At 49.6% G+C, this 25184-nt stretch overlaps 1 protein-coding gene across 7 annotated transcripts in view; it reads right to left on the bottom strand.

The window, feature by feature from the left end:
- The window catches only part of DTX2 (deltex E3 ubiquitin ligase 2), a 34021-nt gene extending 10592 nt beyond the window's left edge, over window positions 1-23429 (bottom strand). For 4 of the 7 annotated variants that reach the window (XM_032459612.1, XM_032459616.1, XM_014556044.2 and 1 more), the window contains exons 1-5: window positions 23275-23419; window positions 21973-22137; window positions 10996-11352; window positions 7143-7779; window positions 2271-2371 (exon numbers count right to left, since the gene is read on the bottom strand). In XM_032459612.1, the coding sequence (XP_032315503.1) occupies window positions 2271-2371; window positions 7143-7779; window positions 10996-11263 (1006 nt within the window). In that variant the 5' untranslated portion in view covers window positions 11264-11352; window positions 21973-22137; window positions 23275-23419. Of the gene's footprint in view, window positions 1-2270; window positions 2372-7142; window positions 7780-10995; window positions 11353-21972; window positions 22138-23274 lie in introns of all 7 variants that reach the window. The other 3 variants (XM_032459614.1, XM_032459615.1, XM_032459613.1) reach the window with 3 other exon arrangements.
- Window positions 23430-25184: the final 1755 nt, after the last annotated feature.

Here is a 25184-nt window from a genome sequence, read left to right as displayed (position 1 = left end):
CTATCCTCCTCCAGCTCTGGCCTCACCAAGCTAGGTTCAAGGTCAGCACCACCCCTCCCTGGCTGACTGGTCTTGGGCAGGTCCCAGCAAAGTAAATGGCAGACACTCCCCGTCCCTCACAGGATGGGAACCAGCCCCAGCCTCAGGGGCCCACTCTACCCTATCCCCTAAAGGAGGAGACCTGGGCTAGACTGCAGCCAGAGAAACTGTCCCCTGAGGCACTCCTGGCCTGATGGGAGGTGGCTCCTCTGCCCACACAGAGGGCACACAGACCTTCCATGGCATGATGCCACAGATGTGAACCTCCCTGCAAAACCCCGTACCCAGGTGCTCCCCTCACTGTGGCGAGCGTACTCCAAATCCATGATCGAATCCATGATTGCAGCCTGGCTGAGAGGCCTCTCCGGACTCTGCTTCTTGGGGAACGGGCCCGGAATCTCAGGTTCCCTGGCGCCCTACACAGCAGCCCCACCAATAGGTACAAACCAGAGGCACGAGTTCAGGGGAGGTGGTGTCTGGGCACCCGCCCATCTACTCTTTCCTTGCTGGGACCAAGTTCCTGAACTTTTGGGGTCTGTTTCCCTGATGAGTGAGTGTAAGTTCAAATACCTGCCTGCCTCTAGGACTGCTCTGAGAGCCATAGTGGCAGGGGTGACAAGCTGGGACATGGCCTGGAGAGGTCCCCAGCCTCATCCTAGAGCTGAACGGAGCTGGGCACGTGCAGACTGGGCCTGCTCACCCACAACCTTTTCCCACCAAGACCAGAACCACACATGCGCACGCATACACACACACACACAACACACAGGTCTGAATCACCTATGGCATCTGATGCCACAAGAAGACCTAAACTAGGCAGAAACTTTCTAGTCACAACTCTGCTCACTGTTCCCTCTGGTCCAGCAGAGGGCTGATGGCTTAGCAGCTGAAGCAGGTTCCAGAGGGCTTGCTGGGCAGGGCCTCCCCTCCTGGGGCTGTCCTGGCCCCACTCTCCCATCTTCTACCACCTAACTGGTCCTTCCAATGCCTTCAAAGGCTCTTCCTCCCAGCATCCCACCCGGTCTCTGCAAGCTCCCATTGCGGGGCAGAGGCTGCCCCATTCCACCCTACACTGCTCTTCCAGGCTGCATATCCAAACTCCCTCTGCCTCCGGGACAGCTGTCTGTCTACCCCAGCCATCGCCCCCATCCCTCCCAACGCTCCCACCAGACTCAGGCCGCAGCACAGCGTCACAGCAACAGTGCTGGGGGCTGAATCCCAGCTCCACCAAGGGCTGGCTGGCTGGCCTTGGGAAGCTCCTAGAGCTCTCTGAGCCTCAGTTTCCTCAAATGTAAAATAAGAATAGAAGTTCCTACTCCAGAGTTGTTATTGGGATGAAATGAGTTAACACACAGGCAAAGCCCCAGTCCCTCCTCATTAACAAGGATGATTTATCTCGATGATTTATCTCTATCAGGAGCCGCACACCAGGCCTCACTCTACTTCCCTCACAACCCATCCAACCGCCAAGTCAGAAGCTCTTACCTCCATCCCAAGGCCACAGCCCTAGTCAGTGGCCAGCTCACCTGGGGCATGAAGTTCAGCTCCACCTGGGTCTCCCTGTCTCCAGGCCTGGTCCCCTCCAATCCACCCTGTGCTACCACAGTGAGCACCACACCCAATACGGACCAGTTAGCTCATTGCCCCGCCCCAACCTTTAAATGGTGGAGGTTCACCACACTCCTTGGTCTACCTTCCTGTAATATTTTACATTTCCCTTAAGTTAAAAAATAACCCTCAGTGGCTCCCTAACAGCACAAAAGGAATTTTAAAAACAGTTCAAAGGTGTATGGTTAACAAAAGATCTAGTGAGGAACAAAAGTCACTTAATCAAAATGTAACTCCAGCCAAAAAAGTTCTATGAGTTCTCCAGGGGGCCCCTTTAGGGAAAAGCCTAAAGCATTTCTGGACAGAAAAGTGACTCTTGAACCATAATTCAAAGTGATGTGAAAATGTGAAAGATGGGGAAAGTCCATACCAGGGCACCCACCGTCATCAGGCCTGACCCCCACCACCATAACAAATGAGGGGGCACCCAGGCTCACCATCACTGAAAAGAGGCACTGCCCCTCCAAGGAGCCCCTTTGGGTTTTCACGAGAACACAGAGGGTAACACGATCCCTGCCCCACAATCTCCTCCCCTAACCACGCATTCTACCCCCTCACCCTGCCCCCAAGTCGCGCCCCTGCTGGACACAGTCTGTTCCAGACCAGGGAGGCAGCCTGCCTACCTGCGAGGGCTTGCTGGACCCTGCTGGGTTTCGGCATCTGCACGGGTACCGTGGCAGGGATGCTCCCGGGGCTGCTTGCTGGACCGCTGGGGAGGGAGGCACTGGGGGAGAAGAAGGAGCAAAGCTTACTGTGAGGAGCTGACTTAGCAGAAACAAGAGCCAGAGAAACACCGAGTGAGGGACACACTGGTGCTGCCGAGGCCTCTTGGTGGTTTCACTTCCCACAGCCGCCTCTGAGTGAGTGAGGACTTCCGTTTTTCTTTTTTGAAAGATCCTAATAAAGAGTATCTGGAAGCAGCAAAGAGATCTAATTTTCACCACTCTCAGACCCACACTAACCTAGACAATCGGAATACTTAAGATATTAAGCCCAGAGCCATGACCGCCATCACTTCTGTGAATGTCAAGTGACAAAAGTCAAAAGTCCAAGTCCGGCACCGGGGAGGGCAAGGATGGCAGGCAGGGATGGGACAGTGACATGGACAGACACTGCTGGGGATGAGCCTCATCTTTTTACAAGGTCGCGAGAATGAAGCTTTAGCTGTCAAAAAATGTTTTCCTGGACATGCAGAGACTCTGAAGACAATCTTAAAAGAATTTTGAGCTTGCCAGCTTCATCAAAATGAGAGCTCTACTGTGCCTGCAGAGGAGCAATCTAACAGAAACCACTCCAAGTGATCAAGACCAATACCACCAGTAATATGACCAACCCACAACAGAAACCCTGGGAAAAGATGCTCTGAGAAGAAAATAACACCTTTTTTTGTGGTTCCTGCCAAAATGACATAACCTCGGTCCAATCATGAGAAAACATCTGATGACCCCAAATTAAGGGATGCTCAACAAAGTAACTCTTCAAAAGTGTCAAGGTTATGGAAGATGAAAGATTGAGGAACTGTTCTACCCACAGGAAGAGGAGGAGGAGGAGGAGAAATGACAGCTGGATGCCGAGTGGGATCCTGGGCCATAATGAGAATAGTGCAAAAACTGCTGAAAATCAAAAAAACAGTCTTTTGCTAACAGTCCTGCACCAGTGGTGATTCTCTGGTTCTGACAACTGCACTATAGTTATGGAAGATGTTAACCAGAGAGATCAAGTAAGGGAGATACAGAAACTCTCTATTTTTCTAACTTTTCTGTAAATTCAAAATAAATTCAAAATAGAGGTTTTTTTGTTTGTTTTATTTAAATGAAGGTCTTGCTTCCCACAGTGACTATGTTCAAGTCTCTCACTTGGCTTTACCATTTTGAAATGGTAATAAATCCATGCCATTATGGTTTGTGGGGAGCCCCGGACTGGAGAACAGTTGGTGTAGATGGCCTAGGAGGCCTGCTACCTCCTCCCCATCCCAGTTACTGTGTCCTACAGTCTGGCCCTGCCTCTATTCAAGATGGTAAAACAGGAGAGGTTAGGAAGCCCTTCCATACAGTCCCTACACTGGAGCTCCCCGAGGACAGGGCCTGGGTCGGTCATCTCTGTCCCACTGGGCCCAGCCCAGAGCCAAGAACTGGGAAGGTGCTCAGCAAACAACGATGGCTCCAGCCTGCTGTGTTGGCCTTACAGCTGCCAGCAGACCAGCCACCATACAGTCATAGCAAATGCTTCTGGAAGCTGCCCCAGATCCTTCTGTACCACCAGCCACAGGTCAAAGATTCCGCTGGTGGACACCACAGGGAGCTGGTGGTTCTGATTCAAATCAGAAAATGTTACACTAGTTGGTTCTGGTTTTCGTTTCTGGATTGCTCTCTCCAAACAGAATGACCTGTACAGCCCCACTCATCAAACTGCAGCGTCCCGCCGTCCGCACCCGCTTTCAGCCCTAAGAGAATAGCGGAACTGCAGCTGGCTGCTCGGGTAATACAATTAAGGGCTGGGTGTGCAGGATACGTGAGCTAAGGTTTTGGCCCCACTAAACTGTTTAATTTGGAGCCACACTCCACCCTCTTCCTGATCCTGTTTCTCTGAATCTCAGGTTTATCTTCCAAGCCAACCCTACAGGGAACACTGAGCTGAGCCCTCAGCCAGCAACCTGGAAAGCTGAAGCGTGGCTCCACAGCACCACTGTACTATTCAGCGGGCTGGGCATCACTGGCCCAGCGGGGATCCAGGAAGCAAGTCCTTCCTTCCCTCTGGAGAGGCACATATCTGAGGGAGAAGGCTTAGTTTCAGGTTCCACCACCAAGAACTAGAGCAGAAAGCAGACGGGCAGTAAGGCTTCCAACAGGCAGCTTACCCTCGTGTTGGGACCAGGAACCATGACCAAGTTCTATCTGCTCAGGGGTCTCATGATGTTGACGCTTCCCCTGTGACTTTCCCCAGCTCCTCCCCCATACATTTCTCTGCTGTGATCAGAAAGAACAAAGCAGTAAAAGGATCCAGTGGTTCCCAAGATGAGGACCCTCAGAGGTGAACAGAACCTCAGAGGTCACCGATCCCCCTCCCCCATCCTCTCAGGGCTCAGACTGGCAGAACGTTCCCCCATGTGGGGCACCACTTGCCCATGAAGTGCCCTTCTGAGAATTCCCTTCAGTCTGCCTCAGGTGTCCCTCCTGCCTCTCCAGTTCCTGGGTCTACCTACTAGGCCCTCCCTGCCTTCCCCGTCTGGAACCATCTCCAGGAGCTTCCAAATGGAGCTGAGAACACAAGACATGAAAACTCCGAGTCTTCTACACTGACAGGATTTGACAGTCCCAAGCAGGGGGCAGAGCTAGGAGGCTGGAGAGTGGGGCATACAAAGCCTCTTGCCAGCTTCCCACAGGCCACCACCAGCTGGGGAACCTCTGAGGATGTGAGGGAAAAGGAGTATAAGACGTGAAGCCTGGGGACCCCAGTTCCAGCGCCAGCTCCACTCAAAGCTGTGTGCCTTGGAGTGCACTGAGTCCCCTTTCTGAGCTTCACTTTCTCTCTCTATAAAATGGAGTAATTCCCAAAGTCCCCCAGGGTGGGTACGAGGCTCAATCTGCAGCCCAATCCAAATGTCCACTGTTTCCCAGGTCTCAGAGGAGCCAGGTGGCTCCAGGAGAGGGGCAGGGCCCTCACCAAAAGCTGAGAACTGTCACAGCCAGATCAGGGCAAAAGGAAATTTAGGACAGTGACCCGCCCAACTCAGTAATCTTAAGAGGGAGAAAAGAGAGATGCAGAAAGGGAACAGAGCCAAGACGAGGGACTACAGAGAGTGAAGAGCAAGGCCCCACTGGAAGCCAAGACACCAGTCACACAAGTCTAGAGAGCCTAGCCGACAGCAGGAGGGAGCAGGGTGCTTTCAGAGGTGGGAGAACAGCAGCAGCAAGAACAGAGCAGATGAAAGCAAACCCGGAGCCTTTCTTCCAGGCCGGTTCAGGGCACAGGCAAAGCTGCAATTGAGGGCTGGTCATAATCACCACCCCAAGTCATCAAAATGCTAAACCAGCCGGCACGCTTTCAATTAAAGAAACAAGAGGGTGCATGACATGTTTTGGAGAGTTTTCCATCCAACATCATTAAAACAAGTTTTGGTGCTTGAAGGGATAAACTTCAGCTACCAGGAAATTTACTTAAACCCAGCAGCTCAGTGACAAATCACGCATCTTCTTGATGGGTTACTGTCTACTCAGAAAGCCTCCCGGGGCACAAGGCAGATCAGTCAGCCAAGGTTTTACCCAGATTGAGCAAGAAGTGATTTGAAACTACGTAGGTTCCCAAAAAAACACCACATCACAAATTCTGATTTCACTCACTCCTATGTCCTTCCCAGCAGCTACCAGTAAATACTGCCTGGTCTCAGGTTTCCCCAGTCTGTGGTGCTGCCCACCCCACTGCCTTCTCCTACACACACACGGTAACTTTCACCTAATGCTGTTGACACTCACTTGGCCTCAAGAACTATACCACAGCTGCTGGGGAGACTAAGGTGCCAAGTGTTTTCAATCCTCCCAGCTTCACTGGGTTAAGAGGTCAGGGGTTTATGAAGCCCCCCTCTGGGTCTACAACAGCCACTACAGAAGGGTTAACTGCAGAGGGCCACCCTACAAATTAGACATGGAAGACTGTTTTACAAAGCAGGGATCGGCCCATGCAATTGAACAACGCCCCTCCCAGCTCCTGAAAAACTGGAGGAGGTCAAGGTGAACACCCATGTTGGGAGGCAGGCCCCTCTGAGGCTGTTTCAACTAACAGAGCCGGCTGGCCTGGTTTTCTCCCAGTTTACAACACAGGGCAAGCAGGGCAGGCAGCAACACGCACAACCCAGCAGCGAAGGTAATGCCATCCAGCCCAGCCACCTCCCCTTCTGTAACCTACCTGGATGGTACCAGCGGAGCCCACATCAGTAGCCTCTCGGGCCCTGAGGCTGGGGAGGGGAGACCCCAGAGAAACAAGTATCAGGGGAGACCAATAGCCCTGTCTCAGAAGAAAGCAACAAAGCCCAGGAAGTTGCCTGGCTCAAGTCCAGAATCCCAGCTCTAGAACCATCTAGAAACTAGCTTCAGTTAATTCATAAGAACTTAAGCCCCAGAAGGCTAGGCAAAGCTGACCTATTCGTAAAAGCAGCTCAAGTCCTGCTGATAACCCTTCTGGGCTGGCAGGCATGACATGTTTTTTTCTAAAACAGACAGACCCACATTCTGGAAGGGGCCTCACAGAGTACTGGGTGGGCCTGGTTGGCACCGAGCCCAGCCTGCTTACGTCTCTGTGAAAGTCCACAGAGAAGGCCCAAGCGATGTGCTCTCAATTCCCAGAAAGATCTCAGATCCACATGCCCCAACTCCTCGGACAGCCAAGGAGGCAGGTGCTGGGTCTGCAGGCAACTGGGTGAGTCTTCCCAGGTAAACAGGAGCAGAAACTCAAGCCTGATGACCAGGGTGGACAAAACGACCGTCCCTGACACAAGATACCTGGCTCCACCGGCACTGGACGATCCTGGGGGCTGGTGCTGTGGTCCCAAGTGGGAGAGGCTGGAGCGGTAGAGGGGCTGGTTCCCCAGGGAGGGCGGGGCCCCACCCCAGGGGTTGGTGGTGTTCAGCCTGGGCGCAGACCTGGCCCCGGAGAGTGAGGGTTTGCTGTACGGAGCAAAGGCCTGGTGAGCCCCAAAAACAATGGCGGTCCTGTGGGGGGGCTGGGGGACAGGGTACGCAGGGAGGTTGGTCATGGAGTGGCGGTAGCGGCCTGATACTGGGCCAGTTCCACCACTATTGAGGCACTGATGGCAAGAGCAGGCGACTCCTGTGTGGCCTGGCGGAGCAATGACGGTGGTCACCGGGTAAGGGGGCCCTGCCTGGCGCCGCACGCTCCGGCAGAAGCTGGAAGTCTTGTTGGTCTGTGTGTGGGTGGCATAGTTGACGGTGTAGTTGTACCCCAGGGGAGCCAAGTCCACGAGCTGGTTGCCCCTGGCCACCTGCTGCTCCAGATAGTCACAGACGCTGGCTTCATATGCCGTCCAGGAGCCATCGTCACTCAGCCACTCCCAGATGATGCCACGGCCCGGGGCTGAATGCTGGGGAAACAGGTGCCTCCGCACAGCCCGCATGGTGCCTGTTTTAAAAGGAGTATTGCACGTAAATGGTTAATCTTCTAGCCCCCCCCACCCAAACCAAGTGGAGTTTTAAAATTCTTATTTCCTACACCCAAAATAAAACAGTATGACCACAGTGGATAGATGAGTCATGCTGTTGTTTGACCTAAAGGCTGGCATTGATTATTCTTTCCAAATTTGGGGTAAAGGGTAGAGAGCTCTCTCTAAGGAAACAAAGGGATCAAGGGGCAGAGGGGGACCAGCGCTTCTCAGCAGGAGTAAGGGATGCTAGAAGCTTAGGTCAAAGAACAGCTGTAGCTTAGACTCCATGAGGCTTCTCAAAATATTCCTAATGATGAAACCTATGTAGCCTGACTTAAGAAACTGAAAACAGGACACTATAAATCTAGAAGAGAACACAGGCAAAACATTCTCTGACATAAATCGTAGCTTTATGTTTTCCTAGGTCAGTCTCCCCAGGCAACAGAAATAAAAGCAAAAATAAACAAATGGGCCCTAATCAAATTTATAAGCTTTTGCACAATAAAGGAAACCATAAACAAAACGAAAAGACAACCTACAGATGGGGAGAAAATATCTGCAAATGATGAGACTGACAAGGGATTAGTTTCTAGAATATACAAACAGCTCATACAACTCAGCAACAAAAAAAATCAAACGACCCCATCAAAAATGGGCAGAAGACCTAAATAGACATTTCTCCAAGAAGACATACAGATGGCCAACAGGCATATAAAAAGATGGAATGTCACTAATTATCAGAGAAATGCAAGTCAAAACTACAATGAGGTATCACCTCACACGGGTCAGAATAGCTATCATTAAAGAGTCCACAAACAATAAATGCTGGAGAGGGTGTGGAGAAAAGGGAACCCTCCTACACTGTTGGCAAGAATGTAATTTGGTGCAGCCACAATGGAAAACAGTATGGAGATGCCTTAAAAAACTAAAAATAGAGTTGCCATATGATCCAGGAATCCCACTCTTGGGCATATATCCAGAGAAAACTCTAATTTGAAAAGATACATGCACCCCAATGTTCACAGCAGCACTACTTACAACAGCCAAGACATGGAAGCAACCTAAATGTCCATCAACAGATGATTGGATAAAGAAGACATGATATATGTGTGTATGTGTGTACATACACACATACATACATATACACATACACACACACACACACACACACAAACACAAAGGGAATACTACTCAGCCATTAAAAAAGAATGAAATAATGCCACTTGCAGCAACATGGAAGGACCTGAAGATTATTATACTAAGTGAAGTCAGTCACAAAGAGGAAGACAAGTATCATATGATATTAAGTGTATGTGGAATCTAAAAAAAGGATACAAATGAAGTTACTTACAAAACAGAAAGAGATTCACAGACATAGAAAACAAACTTACAGTTACCAAGGGGAAAGTGGGGGAGGATAAATTAGCTGATAAATTAGCAGATAACAAACCAGTAAGGATTAGCAGATACAAATACTTTATATACAATAGATACATAACAAGATCCTACTGCATAGCACAGGGAACTACATTCAATATCTTGTAATAGCCTATAATGAGACAGAACATGAAAAAAGAATACACATATGCATATATATATATAACTGAATCACTATGCTGTATACCAGAAACTATTATGGCATTGGAAGTCAATTATAATTCAATAAAAAATGTTAAAAAATAAACTGAAAACAAAAATGTCTGATGAGAATTAAATCATCTGTAATCCAACCACCAAAAGGAAGGCACACAAGTTCTACTGCAATATATTTCACCCCACTTAGGCTTCTAGGCACGTACGTTTGGGTATAGCTGACAATCACACTGAATACTTTCCTGCTACTTTCACGTATTACGCTATAAGTATTTATGTCTCTGAAACTTTGTAAAATCCATTATTAACTGTTACACAATTCTCTCACACGGATGTACCATTCCCTGACTTCTCAGGTAGCAACTATTAGGAAACACCTGTGGTTAGCTTATATTTATTCTTAATAAGCCAAACCTGACGATCAAAGAGAGAAAAGAAAAATCAATTTGGGCCATGCCTCCAACAGCACTTGCCAAAAGGTGACGACTGCAATTACCTTCTACCTGGTCTCCCGACCTCAGCCCTTGCCTCCGACCACGGCAGCCAGAGGGATACTCTTAACCCCAAATCGGATTACATCACTCCTCTGTCCAAATCCTCCCAGGGCTCCTCCTTTCAGAAGAAAAGCCAAAGTCCCTTCGAGGGACGGAAAAGCCCTGCACAACCTGCCCCTCCCTCCTGCCCTTCCTTCAGGTCTGTCCCCAGCCCTTCCTGGTGACCAGGCCACCAGAACTCAAGCTTCAAATCAACCTCTCCCTACACTTTATACATCCACTCCCTGATAAACACTTGCTGCTGTCTAACATACAGTTCATGTGTTATTCATCTTGTTCACTGCCTTTCACCGTGACTGCAAACATCATGAGGGCAGGGGCTTTGATCTGCATCCGCTGCCTAAAACCCTTAGTTCTCACATGACCGAGGAGGCCACTACAGGGATTAGAGCAAAGTTTTTCAGGCTGGATACTGGTGACAATCTGGGCCAACAGTTCTTTGTTTTGGGGCCAGCCCTGCATGTTGTAGGATGTTCAGGAGCATCCCTAGCCTCTACCCACTAGACGCCAGCGGTACCCCGCCCCACAGTCGTGACAATCAAAAATGTCTCCCGACATTGTCCAATGTCCCAATCACCCCCAGGTGAGAACCACTGGATTACAGGGATAGACAGGGCACAACTTTGGGAAGAAGGTGGCGGCCCTATGCTCAGTAATATCAAAACACACACACAGAAGAAACCTGGGTGCACAGGAGAGTGAGGTAACACACCCAGGTGACAAAGCTATCACACAGTGAAGCCAGAATTCATCACCAGGCCCTCTGAACTAGCAGGGTGTGAATCTGCAGGCATTTCTGATTTGGGAAAGGGGCTGGGACTGTGGGAAAGTGCCTCTGCACCGTGTTCCCAAGGCAACCTCTACCACTAAGAGGTAGCTCTCACACTGTGTGGTACCTGCTATCACTCACAGCACCTTTGTCCTGACCATGTGTGTTTCAGGATAAGGACGAAGCTGAGAGTCAATTCTGTGACCCAACACGTAGCACAGCACCTGGCCGAAGGCAGGCACTTGGACATATACTGGAGGCAGTAAGTGTCTTATTACCAGTGTCCTGACGGAACTGTGTCCAACTGGGGAGGTCGATGATGTAAGGAGCCAGCGAGGGGTCAGCTTGACCTAAGGGGATGCTGTGGGCCAGGCTCCCCAGCCCAAAGCGCTGGCCTTTCTGCTGGATAAACTGCTGCTCGATGTAGCTGCAGACGGTGGCACTGTAGGGATGCCAGGTGCCCAGCCCATCCTGCCATTCCCACACGGCCACTGCCACAGGGCTGGTGTACACCTGAGCCAGGGATGGGCTTGGGGCCATGGCCATCTTCCCCAGGATGCCCTCTGCCTTCCCCAGCTGATTCAGACCACTCTGGGCTGGGGTCTCAGGTTCATTGCCCAGAGCGTCCAGGAGACCTGTAAACAAGACAGACAAGTGGTTATTGACGCACATGGTGGCCCTGCCAGAGTCAGCCTCAGTGCAGGGAAAAAAAAAATCATGCTTTTCCAGAGTCACTTTTTTCCTAATACCTTAAGTCAATTGTGTGACCCCAACACCCAGCATGGTGCCTGGCCCAAGGAAGGCACTTGGACTTACTGTAGAGGCATACCGTGAACCTAGTACCTGATCCTGTCTCTTTGCTCAGCCAGCCAGAAAGAATTAGAGGCAATCAAGCGGCTTCCCTACCTCTACAGATGTTCAGGAAGACACAGCGGGTGAATTCCGGGTGCTAAGCATCAGTCCTGCTTCTGTACTTTTAGCAATAATTTCCCTCTGGCCCAGCTGCTAAGTGTATCCTTTCATACTGTCTGTATTTTCATGAGTCACCCCAAATCCTTCATGGACTGAGGCCATGATGACCCCTGACACCTGTGTGAAGACTCCACCGTTTCCAAAGTAGGTTTGTTTGTGAGACATATTAACACCTGCTATGCCAAAGATGGGGAAAAAAATGGTGTCTCAGAAAGGACCAAGGCTCAAGGACAGCCAGGGGGTCAACAGCAGAGCTGGGACACAAACCCAGGTCCTAGTTCCATCTGGGGCTCCAGGCTGCCCCAGGAGGCACCATTAACCACAGAGGACACCCTAGATAAATGTTAAAATCCCATGGATGCAGAAGCCCGCCCTCTCTGGCCAGTCTGCATCCCAGTTTCTGTGCCTGGGCCTTGCTGATCAGCAATCAGGTTCAGAGAGTTTACACCCATCTCCTAAGACGTTCTTCTCCCAGTCATTCCCGCCCAGCTGCATCATTCACAGAGGCTTTCCTGGGCCACCGGTCACATGAACTTCTCCTCTATGGTACTGGCCAGAACTCTGGCGGCCATACACTCAAATGAGTATGATGGTCCAGGTCCTCCTGTCCACCTCAGATGGCAGACACCCAGCGAGGCGGCCTTGTCCACAGCTGTATCGCCAGCCCCAGCACAGGCCTGGTAATGCAGCATGTGTTATACACGGACTAGCTCAAAGCATGGCTGAATGGAAGCAGGCGATGATTCTGTGTGCCTGCAGCTGTCCCAAGGAGAAAGGTGGTCTGTGAATGCACCACACTGTGGTGGTCCTGGGAGCACCAGCTCCTAGAACCGGAGAGGCAAAGGACCAACACTGAGTGACAAACACCAAACAGACTCGTGTAATTTTAAGTCAAACAGACTGGCAAGGTGGTATTTCTCCCACTTTCTGTATAGGAATCCAAGGCTCAAAGAAGTCAAAGTCTTACTGAAGGTCACATGCATACTGCTAAGTGGCAGCACACAGACAACCCAGATTAACCGCTCTAATGCCCATTTTCTTAGAGAGGAAAGCTCAGCCTGAGCTCTGCCTTGGGCTCCACTTACAGCCCCCACCCCACTGCAGCTTAGGGAGGGGGAAGGGGAAGGGGGCGGGAAGGAGGAGACTGCCTCTCAAGCCGAGAGCACCCTCAGCTGTTACAGCACGTCCACACAGGGCCCTGGCGCCAACAGGGTTCCCAGTGACATCATCTGCTCTGATTCCCACACAATCCCCCTTAAGTACAAACATGGAATTTTGTCCCCGTTTTGCAGATGAGGAAACTGAGGCCCTGGTGTTGCAGTGACTTGCTTACATGGCCACTCATGAGGCTGGGACCTCGGGCTTTCGCTGCTGTCCCTGAGATTGCACTACATCAGGGTTTTCATGAGAGGCCAGAGACCACCCGCTCCACAAGGGAGGGAGAGCCAGAGGGGCACGTGTAAAGGGACAGGCACAGGTTCTGGGGTCCACACGCCACTTACTCCTTCTACTCTACTCACTGCGCCATCCTGAAGAAGGTACCTAAGCCCGCCAAGCTTGATTTCACTTGGAAATGGACATTTCAACAACTATTCTAAGTGCTTTTCTAAGAGATTAAGACAGATAGCTGTGCATAAAGCACCCAGCACAGCAGCAGGCACACAGCAGATACCAGCAAATCTTGCCTTTCCCTGTTTCCCTACCCCTCAAGTCTGGGTGAGGAATGGCAGCCTAGGGCGGCACTGAGCTACACAGCATGAGAACACAGGTGATGAGTCAGGCCTGCAATAACTCCGAGCACACCTGCGGGGCCAGGGCTGCCCCTGAGCTGCCAACTGTTTCAACAAAAGCACATATCCCGCCCTAGAGGATTAGACCTGGGATGCCCTCAAGATGGCTGGCTGGCTCATTAGCTCAGTGCCTGCAATTAGAGGTCTCTGTAACCACAGCCAGGTACAAATCACAGGACTGGTTTTGGGGCCAATTACTTCTGAGCCCGGACTTTCCCCTGGCACCTCCTGGCAGGCATCACTCATCTCTCAGGCAGCAGGGGCCTCCCATGTATCAGTACACATGGTATGTTCCAGCATGTCCACACATCCCCAGATGAACCGACCTGGAGAACATTGCCAAACAACCTAAGAAATACAGTTAAGAACTTCAGCTAAAGCTTCCCATGAAAGCACTCAGCCTCCAGACTACAGGCACAGCCTGGGGTCCAGGCCCTGGCAAGGTACTGCAGACCCACAGATGAAAAAAACATGGCACAGGGCCCCTCCATGACTGGCCATTGTCCCCACTAACACCAAGGCCTCTACCTTCTGTCTAGCCACATCAAATTCTAGAAAGTGCCAGAACATTCAGAGCTCTATCCCACCTCCCAGCATTGATCCTGCTAGTGCAGATGTCCAAACTCACGTCCTCTCTCTACCTAAGCACCCTGCAAACATGTCCATCTTTCCAGACTCAGCTACAGCACCCTCTTCTCCTGATCCTCTGACCCACACCCTCATCAGAAAGTGATGACTCCACCCTCCTGCGCATCCTCACTGCATATTCCACTTACCCAAACATGACTGCATTTATTGGTTTCACTGTTTCCCACCTGTGCCCCCACCCCTGGAACAGGAACTCCCTGAGGGCAGAGCTGCGGCTGACCCAAAGCTGGGGCTGCAGCTCTTCAAATGTCCAATATCCCAGGGGGTCTGAAACACACAGGACAAAAGAGAGGAGGACCTTCCTCTCCAGGGGCCCGAGGCACGTTTGAGGCAACGCCCAGAATGCCCACTGCTGTTCCCCTCGAACACAGCAATTACGGGCACACAGTGGCCACACCAAAGCGCCCAATCTCTGCTACAGCCTCCGCCTTCCCCAGGCTGCAGTTCAAAAACCTAATTTGTTTCGGCTCCTAATGATGGGGCTATTTAGGGTGTTCCTAATTATGAAAATCATTATTATTCTAATTGGCCATGGAAAAAAGCCTCAATCTGGAGGCAAGCTAAACACCTGACAATAATGGAATAAAGGAATTTTTTTAAGTTTTTTTTTAAACTTATACATGTATTTATTTGGGGGGGGGCGGTGAGGGAAGGAGGTAATTCGGTTTATTTATTTATTTTTAGAGGAAGTACTGGGGATTGAACCCAGGACCTTGTGAATGTTAAGCATGCGCTATACCACTGAGCTATACTCTCCCCCTTCACAGAATAAAGAAATTCTTAAATAAATTATGGCACATCCTAATAGTGGAATACGATTCTTAAAAAAGTGTTTTTTTTAAAGGCTTTCATACTTAGGATAATACAAATTAAAAATGCAGGCTATGTAACTGCACACACTATGCTCTCAGTGGGCGGATGTGCTATTTACTGAGCACCTACTATGTGGCATGCACTCTGCTTGGTGCTCCTGTCACCCAGTTCTCTCAACTGCCCTTGAAGGTAGAGATTATCCCCATTTTACAGATGAGGGAACTGAGACGAAAAGAAATTAAGACTTTACCCAAGGTCAGGTGGCTGGCCTGGGGGATACCATGAAGACCACGTTCTTTCCATCTTATGTAAATTAATTTTTAAAAGGCTGGAAGGAACAACTCTGATGTGATAATAGGAGTGATGGAATTCTATGATATTTGTTCTTTACCCCCTTCTGTTCGAGCAAATGTTTTACAATGGTCATAATGCTTTTCATGATCAGGTCAAAGTTATTTTAACAACATAGATCAACAACTTTGACTACTAGAAAAACCATCCTGCTTTCCCTTGCATTCTGTCATCAGATTTAGCCACAAAGCCCTGTGCACAGCCCTGCAGCTCCAAGGCACAGAGGCACACTGCTGCTCTACCAGAGAGGCGTTTCACACAAAGGAAAACACTGCCATGTGCCGGAGTCTTTTGATTCCCAAGGGATTGAGAAAAGCTTCAGAACAAGATCTGAGCTGGCACAGAAACCCGAGTGAAACTTGTCCTGCCGAACTGTGGGCCTCCGGGTTGGGGAACCACACAAATGGGGCCACTAGAGTTGCGGCCTCTGGGAAGAAGGCCCCACGCATGGATTTTAAACTGGTATCCAGACTGAGCAATTGTCAGTTCACCAACACGTGAGGACCCATTTCCTCCCTCCAAAGCCCACCAAGATGCTGCACGGCCGAGCCTGAGCCTGAGCCTGGCAGTTCACCCTGGGCCCACGCTACCGCAGGGGCTGTCCTCCCTCCTGTGTCCTGAGTGGAGGTGAACACAGCCTGTCACCCCTCCCCTTCGCTCATTCACACATGCTCCACTGAGTCTCCCACATGCTCTGTGACCTTGGGACAGTACCCCCCCCTTCCTAGCGTTCTACTGCTCGTGTGCTTGGATGGGTTTTCCAGCCTTTTATAAGCAACAGAACCCTTTTCCAAACGTGGCCATACACCACCCATCGATACATGAAACACAGAAACGTGGGTACACATATCACCACACAGGTGGCCTCCATCCTGACTTTCCGAGAGGCCCAGGAAGCTGTTGTGCAGAACAGAGGTGTTCTGAGGAGCACAGATTGGAGACCAGTGAGACCAGATGACTTCAAGCCTTGTTTTCTAAGCTGCCTCTCTCTCAGGTGCTTTCCAAGAAGCACAGGCCTGCGACCCCACACCCCACCATCTGACCCAGTGAGCATAACCTGTAACTAGAGAATGACCTTCAAATACTTGCTACGGGGCAGCAGGCCACCCGGGCGCTGTCAGGAAGCCTTCCCACAGACCTGGGAAAGTCAAATCCTGCACACAAACACATCAAAGAAATAGCCTACTTTACTAGACGTGTTGTTTTTAATATAAATTAAAAACAATGGAGTACTTTTTTTTTTAACCTATCAAAGCAGTAAAAGTAACTTAATTTCATTACTCAGCGCTGGCAAGAGTGCACTGAGATTTCATACTGCTGGGAAGGATAAATCCTTTCCAGAAAACAGTTTGGTAATATGTAGCAAGAGGTTTAAAAATGTTCACTTGCTTTGATCTAAGAATTAAGAAATCTATCTAAGGGGATTACAGAAAAACTCCAACATAAAGATATCCCCCACAGCACTATTTTAACTCAGTAAAAGAGAAGCATAGAGAAAACTCAGTAGAAACACACCAAAATACTAACGATGGCTGCCTTTGAGCGGAGAAAACTACAGGGGACCTTTTGTTCAACTTCCTTATATATCTGAACTTTTCACATTTTCTGAAGTGGGAAAGTATTACTTCTGTTATAAGAAACAAACAAAAATACCCTCCACTTTCAAAAGATCATAAATATAAACCAAACTACCACCATCGTTACTTACCATCATTAATTTAGATGGCTGCTCCTGTCCCAGTGGGGTTTTACTAACAGGCCTTGTCAAAGTACCATGGCACCTCCTTGCCAAGAGACACATTCCCCCATCCCTGAGTTCCAAGCAAATGCATAAAACACACCATCCAGGTGCCCAAACTATTACAACAGAGGACACTGCAAGATGGGGCTTTTCTCTGGAAAAGAGATGGCTCAGGCCAGTGTCACCCGGACCTTACCAGGTTTCTGAGAGATGGAAGGAACTAACGAATGATCGCATGATTTGTTCCTTGCACGTGGGGCTGCTGTAAGGGAGGTGACAACTCCTCACCTGGCTGCTGCCTGCTTTGGGCCCTCCAGCGGCAGGTCAGAGTAGATGTTTCAAATGGGGCTCAGGAAGCCACATGGCGTCCAGGGGCACCCCAGGCAACCTACAATACCCCTGTAGGCAACCTCTTCCTCCAGCACCAAGAACCTGCAGCTCCTTCTTCACTAGGAGCAACCTGACCACCCACAGGTCGTCAGAGGGAAGAGCCCTGGTTCCCAGCCAATCCTGGGGCCAGAACAGAAGAGTGATGATGGAAGCAGTGGCAGATGAATTCGCAGCGAAACACCACTGACAACTAACCAAAAGCTTACTAGGTACCAGGCACTGTGCTCAGTATCCTATAAGTGTTCTCATTTAATCCTTACAATCCTGGGGGGAGGGTATCATCATCTCTATTTTATAGATGAGAAAAGTGAGGCAAAAGATAAGCAATCTGCCAGAGAATCCACAGGTATAAGTAAATCCAAATCAGTTTGCAGAGGGATAAACCGAAGTGGACAAATCAGCCTGCCAGATGTGTCTGCTTGGCTTATACAGTTGTTAGTTTTTAAAAATTGAACCAATGTTTAAAAACCAGAATATCCACCATTTAAAAAAAATACAGATTTCCAGCGTCTCATGAAAACCAGAAAAGCTGGCAACATCTGCAAGCCTGACCCAGATTCATTACCCAGCCAGCAACAACTATCTGAACCTCTGTGGTGATTGGTACGACTCTCAAGGTTACCACAGTTACCATGACTCCCAGGGCAGGGCCAGCAAACTTTCCTGTAAAGGGCCAGAAGGTACACATTTTACGCTTTGCAGACATAGGGTGTCTGTTCCAACTACACAACTCTGCCACTGTAGTGTGAGAACAGCGAGAGGCCACGTGTAAACTAACTTGTGTGGTTGTGTTCCAATAAAACTTTACTAACAAAAGCAGGCTGTGGGCTAGATTTGGCCCATAAGCCATGGTTTGCCGACCCCTGTCCTACTTACTGCCTCCCCAACATCTATCACTGTGCTCCCATGATTGAGAAACACTTCTCCAAACCCATTCTCTATCAAAAAGTGGGAGAGTGCTTACGCCTCTGGCTAGCCTCCCCTACAACATGCCCTGCCCTCTGCAGACATGTCAGTCTCTGCCTCACACCTGAGGATGAAATACTGCATCCAACAGCACAGCAGGCAGCACGTGGTCAGGGCCAGCCCCAAGGAACCCCAAGAGCTGCCCAGAGCCACACCTTTCTCTACCTCAGGAAATCAGGCCTGGGCCTACCTCTCCTCTTTTTCCATACTCCCCAGTGACTCTCTTCTCTGTTCCCATGGCTTCAGTAATCCCATGTACGCAGATTCTCCAAATCTCTCTTCAGGTGCTCTGCCTGAGCCCCTCAAGCCATGTGCTCCTGCCATCAGCAACTCCAGGGAGAGCCCAGAACTGGCCAGGCTGTTTCATGCCCCAAACCCCCTTCCAAGAGTATCCATCCCACCAGTTCACTTATCTCTTAATTCCCAACCTGAGACTCCCTGCCCTGTGAAATCTTTCCTACACCCACTCATATTCGGCAGGGAGACGTGGCAATTTCTAACCATCAACATCCATGTGACATCTGAGTGCGATCATCTACTTGTTCCCTCCACTAGGGTACAGGCTCCTTAAAGGCAAGGATTATGGTCAGGAAAAGACTTCTCAAACGAGATACAGAACGCTGACTATAAATGAAAAAATACATTTCACTGTATTAAAATTAAGAATGGTTGTTCAACAAAACATGCTTTCGAGAAAGGAGAGAAAGTTACAAGCTGAAAAAGATATTCACAGTAAGCACGAAGTATTAAAAGCAAGAATATATAAAGAACTCCTACAAATCCACAGAAGAATTGGCAAAAGACATGTACAAGTATTTCACAGCAAACATACATGCCAATAAGCTTATGAAAAGATGTTCAACATCAGGGCTCAGGGACATAGAAATCAAGACCCCAAAGATCCCATTTTATACCTATTACTCATTCCATTGGCAAAAATTTAAAAAGTCTGCCTATAGCACATGGTGGCAAGACTGTGGAACAATTGGAAGGCCCACACTCTTGCTGCCCGTGGAGTGTAAACTCTTACAACCACTTCAGAAAAGGTCTAGCAATAGCTATGAAAGTTGAACATGTATTTACTCCACGATCCAGCAAAACACCTCAGTTTGTACCACCTCAGTTTGTACCCAAGTTTTGCATATGTGTACCAGGAAACACATATAGAAGTGTTCAGACCAGCACACTCAAGACAGTAAAAACCTGGAAACAATCAGGTGCCCATCAACGGAAGATTAGATGCATAAACTGATGTGTTCACGCCATGGAATATTATTCAAGAGTCAAGACAAATGAACCAGATGACATGCAATAACACGGACAAATCATTGCGATATTTTTTTACGTTCCTTAGACATACACAGGTACCATAAAACTATATAAAAATGAAAGCAAGAGGGTAATGGTTATCTCAGAATGGGAATGGGAAGAAAGATCAAGTGACTGGATGTGTATTTTGTTTCAAGATCCTGGCTTTTGTTGTGGATGGATAGAATGCAAGAGCTCACTTACATTTGTTAAAAATAACTTAGGGAATAAAAAAAAGCAAGCCACATGTGAACAGTGATCAGTGTGTATTAATCTAGTTCTCTGTTTACTGGAGGTAAAAATGAAAACACACAGAAGTGACTGTTTAATTCATCTCTGTATGCTGAGTGTGAGCACATGCCCTGGCACACAACTTATGCAGGCACGAGTTTCTCCCTCGCCCATGGCCCCTTAACTGATGGCCTCTTAGGAAGCCACGCTCACCTGCCTGGCTAACTCCCCTTTCCTCCTGGATTCCCTGGCTCCACTCTGCCTGCCCTAGGCAGCCAGGAGAAAACCCTGGGATTCCTGCTCCTCCCCAGCCTTCTCCCCCACAGCCTGGCAGCTGCCCGGTTGCTCTCTCCTTCCCCCTCACCTTCTCAGCCCCCACTGCTCGCATATGGCTGGGACCTTTCTGCCTCTCACCTTGATAAGCATGTTCTCCCAGCTACTCCAACTCTTGTCTCTCCTTCCAGCCCATCTCAGAGACAAGTGCAAGACTGAGCTTCCTCGAGGGTATGTATAGCTCAAGTGATAAAGCACATGCTTAGCACGCATCAGGTCCTGGGTTCAATCCCCAGTACCTCCATTAAAAATAATAATAATTAAATAAATAAACCTAATTACTACCCCCCCACACACACAAAGACCAAGCTTCCTGAAGTACAGCTCTGATCCTCTCTTCTACCTCCCCTAGAGCTCTAGAAATAATGTTCCCATTCCTTGAGTTGATGCTGGAAGCCCATCACAATATGGTCCCTCCCTATCAGCAGCACCTGCCAGTGCATTTCTCTTCAACACCCTCTTTCATCTACACCCCCCCACAACCCCTCCCAAGGAGTTTAAGTGATGACCTGCTGCCCCCTATACAACCAGTTTCCCCAACTCCGTGCCTGCGTCTACCTGGAATCCCACCTACTAGGCCACCCATCCTTAACGGAGTCATACTTTCAAGGCCCCATTTAAACAGCACCTCCAGGATGCCTTGATGTGCCCACTTGAAAGAAAGCCCCCTCTTACCAACTTCCACAGCATTCTGTCTGTACTCCACAGTTCTAGAGGGGCAATCTAGCTCTTCAACAAGACCAGGAGCAGCCTGAGGGCAAGCTCACAGGTCTACCTACCCCCTACCAAAAGCTGCCCTGGTATAAGGAAACAGTCTCAAAGAGAATAAGCCAATCTAATCCATTCCACAGTTTCTAGCCAGGATGCTCACTTAAAATGCCCTTAATGGAATTCTTCTGCTAAAATCCTTCTGTTCCCTGGAGCCTGGGCCTGGCCCACAAACCACCCCCCGACCCCGACTCAGACCTCTGCCTACCTTTCCAGGCTTCTCTGCCCCACACCTACCTGCTATTGCTCCAGCCACACTGAGCTACTGACAGTGGCCCAGACATGCCAGGTCTCTTCATGATTTTGCATATGCTGACTCCTCTGCCAGACTTCGCCCCCTACTTCCTGGGTCCTACTCCTCTTCACAACTCCCCTTAGCTATCATCTTCTGGAAGCCTTCCAGACCTTCCCTCCTGGACGTGTGTGTGTGTGTGTGTGTGTGTGTGTGTGAGAGAGAGATGGGGGGAGTTACTGCCTTATGATTATCCACTCCTCAACATGTATCACATTGACACCACCTTGTCACTGTCTATGGTTTGTCCATCTTTTCTATCAAACAATGAGCTCCTATAAGACAGAGCTTTTGTTGCTCGTCACTGTACCCCCAGCACTGAGCATGGGGCCTGACATAAAGGAGGCACCCAGTAAAGGTTCATGTAACCAAAGAAATAAAAATTTCCAGTTCAAATGCAGAAATTGTGACTTGTATCCTTCATCCCGTAAAGCATGTCTGAAAGCGGAAAGCATCCTCTAAGACTGGTTAAACAGGAGAAGCCGTCGGCAAGAAGCCACCTGAATTTATCTGAGACAGCTGGCAATCAACAATCAACTCCCAGGACTCACCTTCATCTTGGGGACCTCAAATTCCACCCTCCCCAGTCCTCACTTTCTCCACTGAAAACCTGATTGGGAAGGCAGTAACACAAAGTCCCCGTGGCTCTCACCTTTTATCTCTGGAGAGCTGGCACAAACTGTGCCTTCTTGACGGAGATACCAGATCTTTAGGAGGAATGACTTGTTTTAGTTCCCATCTTGATAGAAAACGCAAACAACAAAAACCGGGCGAATCTGAAAGGCTTGCTGACTCAGCGACACAAATTCCAAGGCACCTTTGCCAACAAGGAAGATGATCAGGTTTTAAATTGAGAAACAGCAGTTAGTGAAAATGAATGCACAGATGTTGGATCTGTGTCCTGTGGCTGGGGACTGGAAACCACCAGATTATTTTCCAACAGTCTGGGCAGAGCAGAAGGTACAGTAGTCTCCCTCTGCCCACTCAATAATCAAGGGATGGCTTAAAAAAAAAAAAAAAAAAGAAAGAAACTAAAAAACCTAAGCCCTTCCACAGAAAGGCCTAAAAGGAATTCATAAGCCAGTCTGCAGTACAGGCATCCAGGAAATCAACATATCAGAGAGGGTAAGTTTGGCAAGATCACAGAGCTAATGAACAACAGGCTTATAGTTACCCTAATGGTTTAAGTAAAACCTGATTTTGGCTTTCAGAAAGTCCACCTTCTACAACTCTAGAGGAGCTAGGATGGCATGCAGAAATATTCTGAGTTTAAGGGTCCAAGCGCCTGTGCACACACCATTTCCATTGCTACTGACACTTAGGGAAGAGGAACCAATGTGGAGAACAGTAGCTGGCTAAGAAAGGGTACTGTCAGAGAAAGCTTTCTAAATCTTCACAGCCTACATTATGCACTCCTCTCAAAAGTGACCCAGGGTCCCAGGAAATAGGCACTTCCTGGACCCTACTTGAGACGAGGAAAGCAGAGTTAGGGGGCAAACTCTTCTAAAGTACAGCCCTGGTTCCAGTGAGTCGTCCACCGGGAAGCAGACCCCAGCAGAACCCACGCCCTAACTAGGCAGCCTGACGGCAGTATCACCACCGCCTCCTCGAGATCCTGCGGGAAAAGGTACACTCTCCTGACGGACCCAAACTCCTAGGGTCTGCGCCCCTCCCCCTGCTCGCCCTTCGGGTCCCACTCGGGCGTTCACCCTCCCAGCCGGTCCGGTCCTAAGCTCCCAGCGCCTCCCAATTCCCCCAACTCCCGCCTCCGGGACCTCTACCCGGACGCCTGTCCTCGCAATCCCCCACGGACCTCACCCCGGGGCCCTTCTCCGGCCCGGCCCTCCCTCACGCCCACGCCCGCCCCCTTCCGGTCCCAGCTCCGTTCGGTCTCCGCCGCGCCCTCGGGACCCCAGCCCTGGTGGCGAGCAGGCGGCCTGCCTGTCCCTCTCACCGAGGCTGAGGGGGGTGAGGGGGCAGGAGGAGGATACTGCCGCGCTCAGGCTTCACCTCCGGCTCGGCCTGGGCACAGCTCCGACTGTGGCTCCGACTCTTGAGGAGACAGCCAGAGTGAAACTCAGCGTCGCAGCTTCCTTGCGCTCCAGTGCGCATGCCCAAGGCGCTAGGCCTTCTGGGAAATGTAGTTGCGGCGGGGCAGCAGGGGGCGGGGCCGAACGCGACATGCACCTGTTCAGGGGTGTGTATCCCACGAGACCTTCGTATCTAGTTGAGGAGGCAGATACTTACACACACGATTACAATATAGTGGGGTAAATGTGATAAAGTAGTGAGAGCATAGAAAGGGGTGCCTAGTTGGGGGCGGGGCGTCAGAGAGACATCACAAAGGAGATGACACCTGAATTAGATTTTGAGGCCCAGATAGGAGTTTGCCAGATGGAATAGAGGGAAGCCTTTGCAAAGGAAGAGAGATGTGAAAGTGCCAGACACATTCAGGAAGCAGGGGAAATGTTCTGTGTGGCCAAGGCAGAGGGGGTGAGGACAGAGAAAATGAGTTAGGGTGTGACAGGATACAAGTATAGGGAAATGGCTGGGTGAGATTACGATGGACACTAAGTGTCCTGCAAAGAATTTAGGCCCCTGGAGTCAATGGAGGGATTTAAGCAGGGGGATGAGAGTCAGCATTGCACTTCAGAAGGATACCCTGTGTGGTGGGTGGAGGATAGAGAAAGGAGTAGGGAGACCTGTTCTGACGCTGTTGCTGTAGTCCAGGTCAAAGTTGAGGAGACCTAAACCAGGCTGGTGACTAACCTCTTGGCATTACAGACCTCCTTTACAAAGCTAACAAAAGCTCTTCCCAGAAAAATGCTCAGATGTGCTCACACATGTGTATACACACAAAGACCTTTTGCATACGGGTCTAGGGGGTTCAGAGTCCTCTGAATCTTGGCCTCTAGTTGAGCATCTTTACATAATCTTATGTCACTCATACTTTTCAGGGATTTGAGGAAGAATCAGACTGCTGGAGTTGGGGGAAGAACTCTCCCCCAACATTCAATTCAAACACTTCATTTTATACGGAAGGAAGGAGGGCCAGAGAGGGGAAATAACCTACCAAAAGCTAGTGGAGAAGCACCTGCAACAGGTCCAGTTTCTGATACCCGAGGCTGGGACTCCTTACCACTCAGGAGCTGATTTAAAGGACACAGGGTTTGAGTCTGGGAGAGGGGGACATCGAAGTCAGTGTCTTCCAATTAAGCCCAGAGCCAGCCCTCCATCAAGAAGTGAAGGGCACTGTTTTATCTGCGATTTATACTAGATGACTGCAGTGGCTACAGGTGAGAATGAGAACCCTTCCATTTCCCTCTCAGAGTCAGTTTTCTCAGCCATAATCATCTACAGCATTTCTAAATCACCTAGTAGGTGCCAAGCCCTTGACATGTGTCACCTCATTGAATCCTCTCAATGAGATGGATGCTATCATTACCCCCATTTTAAAGGTGAGGACACTGAGTCACAGAGCTTAAGCAATGCATCCAAAGTCACCTACTTGACAACCAGCAGAGCTGGTCTTCACATCAAGGTAGTGTCTGCTGCCAGATTTGAGCACCCCCATATATCTGGCCTCGTGGGAAAGAGGGGGTGCAGATGAAATGGTCTGGAGCCTTTCAACACCCAAAAGATACTTTCTTAAGTGTTTCCTTTTTCCTCAGTGAAACACCAGAGTGATAGTTATTGTCCAAAATCCCACTGCACACACACCTAGACACTCAAACAGAACAATGGTGAGAGGATGGCTGGGAAGGTTCTAGAAGGTCGGCACTAGAGGGGGGGACCTCTCAACCCAGAGGGCTGGAACTCTAGGGGAGGCCTGGGGGGCCAAGATCGAGGACCAGTATGGGAGCC

Source organism: Camelus ferus, chromosome 18, assembly GCF_009834535.1.
Source record: "Camelus ferus isolate YT-003-E chromosome 18, BCGSAC_Cfer_1.0, whole genome shotgun sequence".
Classification (NCBI taxonomy): Eukaryota; Metazoa; Chordata; class Mammalia; order Artiodactyla; family Camelidae; genus Camelus; species Camelus ferus.
Note: the sequence above shows the minus strand (reverse complement) of the source record. Positions and strands in the feature narration are given on the sequence as shown.